At 43.8% G+C, this 10,787-nt stretch overlaps 1 protein-coding gene across 1 annotated transcript in view; it reads left to right on the top strand.

Annotated features, from left to right (window-relative positions):
- Positions 1-10,787, top strand: part of MYO5C (myosin VC) — a 70,871-nt gene that overhangs the window by 4,190 nt on the left and 55,894 nt on the right. The window contains exons 2-5 of the mRNA XM_025197011.1: positions 75-223; positions 6,429-6,539; positions 9,417-9,582; positions 9,705-9,849. Of these exons, the coding sequence (XP_025052796.1) occupies positions 75-223; positions 6,429-6,539; positions 9,417-9,582; positions 9,705-9,849 (571 nt within the window). The remainder of the gene's footprint in view (positions 1-74; positions 224-6,428; positions 6,540-9,416; positions 9,583-9,704; positions 9,850-10,787) is intronic.

Here is a 10,787-nt window from a genome sequence, read left to right as displayed (position 1 = left end):
GGGCCGCCGGGCGGGAGCGGGGCTGGGCGCAGGCCCCGCCTGCTTTCTTCCATTCGTTTGTATCCCGCGAGAAGCGCTTCCCCCGGGGCGGCGCTGGACGTGTTGCGCGACCCCCCTCAGGCGGGCGCGGGCGGCGCCAGAGGACGCGCTCGTCTCGACACCAGCAGTGCCCCTGCGCTGTTTGGCACCACGACTGCTTGCTGCTCCTGCTGCGCTTCCCCAGGTGACGGCTGCCTAAGAGGCCTTGAAGCGAGGGGCTTCTAGGTGGTGTGGGCAGGACCCCGAGAGCGCAGGGTGGGGAGGCTGCAGCAAAGCGAGACTGTGGGGTTTGTACCTCTTGGGGGTTTACGCACATCACATCACAATCACAATAACCCATACGTATTCAGCCAGAGTTTGTTACCATATAAGCAGTAGGCAGCTCGTTGGGAACGGTGTGTTTTACCCAGGTTAGTGAATCACACGCTTACCTCCTATATGGCAGTGGAGGACTGCAGCAGGTGACATATCGGTGTGAAGGCCCTTGGGGCTGCTTTAATAAGCAAACACAGAGGTCTACGCAAGTCCATGCTGTTTAAGCGGGTAACGCAGCTAGGGAAGTGAGAAAACTGTTTTGAGACAAATGATAGATCGTGCGAGTCCTGAGACCTGGATTCCTCCCAGCTGATACTGGAGTGTCCTTTGCAAGTCCCATAGCCACTAATCTGTAGAAATTATCTACCTTTATAATGTGATTTGGGTCTGAAAAATGTTCCATGAAGAAGTTTATGTATGTTTTAATAGCTGTAAACTGCATGGCCATTTCTCATTTCCCGCAAGTGCAACTTGCATTGCCCTGAAGGCGCAAGCTTCACACACAGCGCCTTCCTAGCTGCCAGTATGTGGGCTACAAAATGGCACAGCAGAGCTGGGTTGTGAGGGCTGTGGTATATTTAGGAGAGAAGTGCACCACCGTGCTGTATTTGCTGGACTGATTTTCTGTTCCTTCTACGGATTTGCATTTAACTTCAATTTAAGCTGCTGTAAATCCTAAGAACTCTTAATGAACTGAATTACTCTAGATTAACAACGTAACTCGAAACAGGATTGAAACTAGGTCATTAAATATTGATTTCTGTTTCCTTCCAAAGGGTGCATACTATATTATACCAGGCAAGAAGTCCATAGCCAAATAATATGCAATAACTTTCAGTGAGCTAGTAGAAGAAACTTAACAACAGGGAGTACTACTCATAAATTATTTTTGAATCTCTGATTCCTGTATGTCAGTGTCTAAGATGGCTATATCAGGAGTTGAGGACATCTTTACTTAAGCGTTATACTGTTAAAATTAAAATAAAAGGAATAAATAAGACTTAAATATTGGGCGATATGATGCAGTCTGTACCGCACAAGACAGAGAGACATTCTTACTTCAAGAATTTTAAATAAAAATACACAAAGGACCTACAAATGTTTAAGCATGTGCTTAATTTTAGGTATGTGAGTAGTCCATTAGGTAAAGCATGTACATAAGTATTTCCAAGTTAAAGGAACCCTAGATAAGACACGATATAATAGGAATCCCATGGAGGTCTTAATTTGGGGTATATCTGCACTGCAATCCAAAGGCACAATTGCAGCTTGTGTGGACATACCCTACACTGCACATGGGTATATCTAACTCACGTGTTTGAATTACAGTCTAGACCTACCTGTACCTGATCTAGCTTTAAAGTACCTGGCACAGGTACTTATAGTAGCCATGGCATCAACGCCATGCGGGTGACCCCTCTGAGTGTTTGCATGGGTTCCCAAGTAGATTTATGTAGCCCAACCTGAATCCCATGCTGCATCAGCTACCGCAAGCAGCATACTGAAAACTTGGTCAGGTATGTGTACATGAGCTTCAGCTATGTCTGCAGAGCAGGGCAGGATATAGCCTTAGAAGGTTAAGTTCATTTGTCATTTTCTCCCCTCTGTCATGGATATAGTTCAGCGTTTTGGTGCCTGATGGAAGAAATTCCTCTATCTAAAACTCATCTGAAAACTAGCAGAGTTTGTTTTATAAGCTCAAAGTGCAGTTTGTGCAAAGTGATCTCTTGTGAAAGTATTTCTGGGTTTTGTTCTTCAAGTATTGCAGCTAAATATGATGCAGAGAAGTTTAGCAGTGTGATTGACCAGACAAAATACAGTCAGCATGCAGGGAGTAAAGTAAATAGCAATATCAGACTAATTAAGGTAATATTTTAAAATAGTTTACAAAAGGAAAATAAATAATTAATTACAATAATCTCTTCCTGTAATATAGAAGAGAGGTCTTACTATTTACTATGGAAAAAGCATCTTTACATTGAATATGCATTGGCCAGAGAGACTCTGGAGTTGTGTCTGTTTTCATTTAAGTCTGTTCAAGTTCACGTAGTTTGTTCCAGAGATGTGTAACCCTCACAATTTTTTTTTAAAGCTCTGTTTTGCACTTCCTATCAGATAGGTAAGTTGAAGTAACCCAAGTAGATTTTACAATTCCTAAGAGGGTAGTGTGGGAAAATACATTTTGAAAGCTGTGTAGCAATGTTGAATTTGGGGATATGGGGCATTATTTATACAGAGATTGATAACCAGATAGTTGATAATTTAGGCAATTCTAAAATTTAAGCAAGCACCTTGAACATATTGTACTGCAGAATGCCAACTCCATCTTGTAGATAAAACAGTATGGTGCTCTTGGTCCATGAAAAGGATTGTGTGCTGTGGTGGCTTATGATAGAAAGGAACTGGACTTTGGCCCAGGAGTCTCTTCCAGTCCAATATTAATATGTTTCCATGATTATCATTTTCATTTCTGAAGCCACACAGAAATGTGTTCTTTTAAATATGACCTGAGTGTTTTTTATAAAATTTACTTCCTGTTTTTCTCCAGTTACTTTAATGTCATGGCAACTTTTTTCTTTAAATAGCTAAGATAAACACACTGTGTGTGTATATATTAATTTACAATCATATATCTCTATCCCACCATACATACAACAAGTTTAAAGCTAGACCTTTGTGCTGACTATATTCCTTTCATTGCTTCCACATTTAATCATTCTTTTTGAGTAGCTAAAATCACAGGCTCTCTTCTTGTTTCTGGAGTAACGTCATGCAGGTGAGAGGAAGGTTTGGGTGTAACTTGATATGAGAATGAGTAAATTCCCTGTGTTTACTTGGTAGGCAGGGTTCAAATAGACCAATCTTAAAGTGGCTAGTTTCATTTACCAATGGAGGCACCTACAGCTGCAGAGGCTTTTACAGAATAGTTACTTTGATCACATGCTTTTTTTCCCTTCCCCTCTTTCTATGAGCAAGGACAATGCAGTTTCTTATGTATTACCATTAAAACTGAGGTGAGGCTGTATGATTAGAATAGCAAAGATTTCTGATAAAATAATACTCATCAATATGTTCTCTCATCAATATGTTCTCTCATAACAGATGTAAATATGTATAAAAGTATCTTAAACACCCATATCTGTAGCAAACATCAAGTGAAAATCAAAGTATTTGGAGAGAGAGAAAACTACTTGAATTCTGTTTTTCATATTTCATTTAACGGTGTCTTTTTATGTGGGTACTATATTGACTGTAATACTTGAGGGGTAGGGTTGGGCTATACAGACAGAAACGTTTTCATCACCGGGGTTGTTCTGGGAAGACTTCTGGGTCTTTCACAGCTCAGTAATATATGAAATGTTCCTTTGTGGGGGCATCACCAAACAGACTGTAGTGGAAGGAACTGGACGTGTTGTGTAGCATTAAGCAACAAATATGAATGTATTAAAATGAAAATTGTGATTCTGGAAAGTAAGATAATCCTTTCAAATTAATGCCAGTGCGGCATAGTGTCAGATATCAACTATTTCTAACTCTGCAATATTGTCAGAGCTTTTCTTAAACAAATACTGGATTCAGACATTTTTAATGACCATAAAGAAGCAAATACGATATAGCACTGTTATAAAATCCTTTCTTGGTCATCCTTTAATGAGGGTATTTCAGAAATCTAGAGGCTTGTAAAAGCAGCTGGAAAGAAAGATCTGATCTATCTGCTTCTCCTAGAGACCCTTGCCAAATAAGAGAAGAGAAAACAGATACAGGAGGCATCATTGGGAATGGACTCCATAGTCACTGGGAGAAAGGTTTCCAGGGCAGATAGAAATGAGGCAGCTGGGCACAGTGGGCAGAGCAGCAGAGGGAGAAAGCACCAGGCATGAAATTGGTCTGTGGCTGGCTTTAGTGGGGCCAGGATCTCTATATCTCTCCTTGTGTAGAAAAATAAAAGAGCAACTAGGTGGCTGGCTAGCATGCCCAGAAGAGAAGCACCTACAGGGCACAGAAAAAGAGCTGGGGAAAGCACTAGAGTAGATGAGGTTTATAGATGAAATGAACAGTAAAGTTTGGTGTGATTCTGTTTTTCCTGCCAAGGAAAAAATTATCCTACTAAAGTACAAAGAACATTCATGTGTAACTTGAGGGTCTGTTCTTTTCTGTCCATAAAACAGTTCTCAGTTCATTATAGAGAGAACATTATAGAAGTGGAGAATATTATCATCGTCCTGTATGTCTTGCCTTCAAAGAGAGGGCCACCTACAGACTGCAGAATTGGGTCCTGTTTTGTGTTTTGTTTTTAATACTTGAGGTAAAACTGTCACTTGCAGAATAAGAGCAGGTATATGACTGCTTTGTCAATGAAACTCTTGTCTGATTTCATATGTCCAGCTTGACAGCAATCAGAAAACAATACGGTTATTTACTATGATTCAGTAGAAGAGCCTCAAACTGCCATGACAAGCAAGGTTTATACAGAAATAAATTTGCATAAGAGAGATTATGTATACAACAGGTTCTTTTCTTACATAAACTCTACTGCTCTCAAAGATATTTGCTTTTTGAATGTTGCCTGCTTGCCACTTTTGCTTGTTTCTTCTCTGAAATCATAAGGCTGTTTTGTTTTGCTTCAGTTGGATGTTGCAGGAGGACTGTGATGTCATAAAAACACCATGACTTTGATATACCATGACCAGATGGTCTGTGTATGAGCAAACTCCTGTTTAAACAACACAGATAATAATTTAAAGTGGTAGCGGCAGTTGTTCAAAGCATAGGCTTCCACTGGGTCTACTTGCATTTTTTTGAGATATACATTAGTTTTTAGAGATAGACAAGTTATGTATCGTTTACACTGATGGTAGCTAGCGTTGCTCCTTCAGCTCTTTGTAAGAGGAGAAGTTTAGTAGTTCAAAGTGAGTGTTCAAACAGGAACACCTGCATTACTTTGTCCAGAGTCTCATGACTATCGCAAGTTGCTGTATGTTGGCAGTAATGTGTACCTAAAGAGCGTCATTACTTCTGCAGCTCTCAAAACACTTAAATTTCTCAAGTTTTTTCAGAGGATTTTGTGGCCACTTCATCAGAACTAAGGTGTTTTTAGGGTAGAGTGGAGCTAAACCCAAGTGACTTAGTGTTGAACTAACCCCTGTGCTGTAAATGGAAAGGCAACCAGCAGGTTCTGAAATTTGCCCTTGGGTACAGGAGAAAATACATTTTTAAAGAATGTTCTTTTGTCCTGTAAGAAAGGTTATGACATAATTATCTTCACATGTACCCGTCTGGTCCTATAGCAAAATTAAGTCTCACAAGCATGAATTTAAGGAGGTCTAACTCCTACTAAGATTTTAGGAGACTTCTCTCCTCCTAGGTGACCGAGTTTTTTCTATAAGTATTCAAATATAATAAAAGCCTTAGTCTATCTGCCTGTCCGTAACACTTTATTCACACTCTGATTGGTTGTCTCGGCAGCCAGTCACAGTGCTGAGTGAAACAACCAGAGTGCTCCAAGAGCATTCTGGACCGGAGGTGGCAGCACAGCGGAGTGCTGCCATGATGGTGGGGACAGAAGGGACAGAGCAGGGGGTGAGGTCAGCTGCTGGCTTTGCCCTGCCCCAGCCCTGCTTCCTGGAGGCAGCAGTGTTACAGGGTGCTAGCCAATGGGGACAGAGGGGATGGCGGGGCAACACCCCCCGGCTCCATCCCCACCCACCCACCCCCATCATTCCTGATGGGGAATTGGCTAGGTCCATAAGGAAAATCCCCTATATTTAGCATCAGTAACTGAGACCGCTTAAATGAGCAAACTATAATCTGGTCCTAGTGCTGCTTCCCATCTAGTCCTACCCCACAGTGTGTGGAACCACCCCAAAGTCCTTCCGATAGTTAAGGTAGCTGTGTGTTGCATTAATTAAAGCGTAAAAATAGGTCAGTAGTGGAGCCTGAAAGAAAAGACTGTGCAGTCCTGCCTCCCAGCCCTTTATTTTATCTGTTAGCTTACATTAAGAAAGTGAATTGTTAAGCCAGTGACTTCTTTTAATAGCATGGGAATTAACCATTATTTTGTTCTGCTGTTGTAGTACAACAGGGTTTGGATTCCTGATAGTGAAGAAGTTTGGCAGTCGGCAGAAATCACAAAGGACTACAGAACCGGAGAGCGTGTGCTTCACCTACGATTAGAAGATGGAACTGTAAGGAAAAGAGCCTTAGTTATTGTCTGTAGCCTGGCAGGCTGCCTTTGGCAGGAGAAAATAGCACAGATCTTCTTTTGCAATTGTAGGAATTTTACTTGTACACTAAAGAACAACCCCCTAAAAATGTTAAGAGCTTTATTCTACCCTTCACTCATGTCCCAGTGCACTGAGCCATACTTCTGAAAATAGGAACTCTGAAGCCCATCCTAGACTGATGTAAATTAGCATGAGTTCATAGAACTGAACAGAGCTATGGCAGTCACAGGATCAGCTGAGGACTTGGTGTTATCCTTTTACTAAATCCATTGCTTTAGTCTACAATTTGTAATAAATAAGCAGGAGAGCCATGTTAGTATGAACTCCTAATTTATAACACTACTTTATCCAAAATGTGTTTGTGAGCCACCTCCCTAGTGTGATTGCAGTTTGTTATATGTTCTCTTGATTTTTATGAGTGAAATATATGAAGCATAAGGACAGAGAATGGAGTGAGGCTTTTTCTGAATTGTTATACTGCATTCCTCACCTTCCTAGGCACTCACTATGCAGACTTGTTAGCATGAACATAGGAAGATGTCTGGACTTTTCCCTGTTCTGTGGAAATATTCTAAAAGTGTGATGTGGGAGGCATTATTGAGGAAAGAGAAGTGAGTTTGTGTTTATTTTAAAAGCAGTGAGGTTTGTGGTCATTCTAGTTTCTTTGGGGGGCTAGTTGCTCAGTTGTGAGCGGGTTACTAAGCTATCTCTTGCACGCACACCTCACTTTGGAGGATGACGGTTCCATTGTTCCAGCAGAATGCATCCTTGGATGCATCCTCCAAAGATGCTTCCTTGGCTAGTTTGGGTCAGCTCCACAGAAACTTATTGCCCACATTTTCTGCTCCAGTGAAATTTGCACGGTATGAGACTAGGTAGGGGAAGAAAAGGTGACCTTCTATCATAGGAAGTTAGGGCTAGAAGGGACTTCACAAGATCATCTAGTCCTTGCTCAAGGCAGGATCATCCTTGACTAAACTATCCCAGCAAAGTATCTGTCACCTTGATGTTCCCCTCTAAACTGAGGGATTGCTATAAATTCCAGGAGTCTTGAGGAGTGGACTTAAGCTGTTAAATTATGACAGGCTGCCTGGAGCCTCAATTAGCCATGCTAGCAGTCAGAGTCTATTAGAGCTGTGTGAAATTTCAACAAGTGTTTTGTTTTGAGGCTGTTTCAACGCATTTCAAGCTCAAAACACAAAATCGACATGAAACAAAAGGCTTCGAAATGAGACAAAATGAGGGCACTTGAAATGTTTCGAGTTTTGAAGCAGTCCCATGGTGGGAGGCGGGGGAGAGCCAGGGGCGGAGCCACTCCGAGTGTAGCCTTGGCTCCAAGCACAGCTTGGCTGGTGGCTCTCCCCCACCTCCCGCCACCAGGCTCAGCACCATGGGGCTGCGGAGCCTCCTGCCTCCAGGCTGTGCTCGCCAGGGCTACGCTCCAAGCGACTCCACCACTGGCTCTCCTACCACCAGGCTGAACTCCATGGGGCTCTGAGCACAGCCCAGTGGCTAGAGACTTTGTAGCACCCCGGACCTGAGCACAGGCGCAGGAGGTGGGGGAGAGCCACTGGCCAGGGCTCAGAGTGGCTCCACCACTGGGTCTCCACCACCTCCCGCCTCCAGGCTCAGCTCCATGGGGCTGCGAAGCCTGTGCTTGCCAGGGCTCTGCTACAAGAGGCTCCACCAGCCTCATGGAGCTCAGCCCAGCGGTGGAGAGCCAGTGGAGGAGCTGCTCCAAGCTGCCTGGGGCTAGCGGCAGCACCTGTCTTCCCGGCACTGGGCATGGGCTGCGACTAGCACCAGTCCCAGGAGGCAGCAGTAGCCTCCTGTCATCCCGAGCGCAGATCCAGGGGCCTGCATCCCTGGGAGGAGTCTAGCACAGTCCTCCCAGTTGTGCAGGCCCCCAGATCTGCACACGGGATGACAGGAGGCTGCTGCTGCTTACTGGGGCCAGCAGCAGCACCAGTCCTTCCCGGTGCTGGACACATGGGCTGTACCCAGTGCCAGTCCCCGACGGGAACAACAGCCTCCTGTCATCCTGTGCACAGATCCAGGAGCCCGCACCCCTGGGAGGAGTCCAACACAGCCCCACAGCCCTCCTGGGGGTGCGGGCCCCCAGCTCTGCGCACAGGATGACAAGAGGCTGTCACTGCCATCAAGTGACAAGTTTTTCCTTGTCAGCACCTTGAGGTGCACTTTCCCAGAAACCCCTGCACTGATCTCCTTGAAACCTGGCAGGCTTCATGCCCTCAGAAGGGGCTACCATCCCTGCAATTTTCATCCAAATCAGGCAAGAAATTACATTGGTTTAGGCATTTTCATGATTCCCCATAATAGCCTATGGGCAAAACAACAAAACACGTCCAAATATTGAAACAGTTTAGACAAAACGAAACAGAACAGTGTTTCGAAACACAACGAGAAACACTTTCCCTTCAAAATGGCGAAACAGAAGTCAAAACCAAATGGTGCTGTTTCGCACAGCCCTAGCGTCTATGTTCCAACTATGCCCACGCTGTGTAAGCCACACTTGAATTACTTCATCATTCCTCTGTTCATTCTAACCTGCCATTTTATTTTTTTTCTTTCATGTGAATGAATTGCACAGTGTCTCATTGCACAGTATAAGCCAAGAACACACAGCTTTATTTTTATTAGACAATGAGGGGTCCCATTTACCTTCTTTGTGCACACAAATGCCATGCACTTGAGTTGAAGTTACTGGTGGTCTTGGAATACAAAGTCAAGTGGTGATCTGTTATTCATGCAACAGTAAAGGGAGTGAAAAAGTTCTGTTTGCTTTTATGTTTACACTGCACATAATTTTTGTGACAGGAATTGGCTTACTCTGTTGATCCGACAGCCTTGCCGCCTCTGCGAAATCCTGACATACTTGTTGGTGAAAATGACCTCACTGCGCTTAGCTATCTCCATGACCCTGCTGTTTTACACAACCTTAAAGTTCGTTTTGTGGAGTCTAAGCTTATCTACACGTACAGTGGTAAGCAAAGACAAAACCACTGTTTAAAATAAATTATGAAAAACGTTTTAAATCATTGTTTATATTTATTTAAGCTCATTGAAGTCACTTAGATTTTTGCCACCTTGTGTATTTTTCCATAGGAATCATTCTGGTTGCAATGAACCCCTACAAACAATTACCAATTTATGGAGATGCTATTATCCATGCATATAGTGGGCAAAACATGGGGGACATGGATCCACATATATTTGCTGTGGCAGAAGAGGCTTACAAGCAAATGGCAAGGTACACTATTACGTTGTGTATTTAACATTCACTTTCTGAAATGCATTATTTGCCCTGATATTTTTAAATTATAACATAAATAATAACTATTTTACTCTGTAACTTCATAGGCAGCTAAGATTACATTGGTATGGCTAATATTGTATAGTAGGCCTGTGCGAAGCAGCTAGTGTTCGCTTCGGGATTCGGATTCCGTCGATTCAGGGAACAGTGATTCGATTTGGTGATTTGACTCACGGTCCCGAATCGATTCAGCTGCCACTGAATTGGCTGAATCTCTGAATCAAACAGGCCCCATCCTCTGTGTACTTTCCCAGCCCTGTCAATGGCTGCCTTGCCTGGCCCCAGCATCCCGGCTCTTTCATAGATTTCCATACATTTCATAGACATTTGGGCTGGAAGGGACCCCGGAGGATCATCGAGTCCAGCCCTCTGCCCCAGGGGCAGGAAGTCAGCAGGGATCATAGGATCCCAGCAAGATAGGCATCCAAATGTGTCTTGAAGGCATTCAAAGTGGGTGCTTGAACCGCCTCCGGCAGCAGTCTATTCCAAACCTTGGGGGCTTGGACAGTGAAGAAGTTCTTTCTTATGTCCAACCTGAATCGCAGCGGAGTCTGTGACCATTCAATCTCATCATCCTTTGGGGCGCTTAGAAGTTCTTTCTTATGTCCAACCTGAATCGCAGCGGAGTCTGTGACCATTCAATCTCATCATCCTTTGGGGCGCTTTGGTGAACAGATGTTCCCCCGGATCCTGGTGAGCACCCCTGATAAACTTATAGGTGGCCACCAGATCACCCCTGAGCCTGCACTTTTCCAGGCTGAAGAGTCCCATGGCTCTCAGCCTCTCATCATAAGGTCTGTTTTCCTGACCTCTGATCATGTGCGTGGCCCTCCTCTGTACCCTCTCAAGCTTCTCCACATCCTTTTTGAATTGCG

The sequence above is a fragment of the Alligator sinensis genome, unplaced genomic scaffold (genome assembly GCF_000455745.1).
Source record: "Alligator sinensis unplaced genomic scaffold, ASM45574v1 scaffold250_1, whole genome shotgun sequence".
NCBI classification, from domain to species: Eukaryota; Metazoa; Chordata; order Crocodylia; family Alligatoridae; genus Alligator; species Alligator sinensis.
This window is presented reverse-complemented; position numbering and strand designations above follow the sequence as displayed.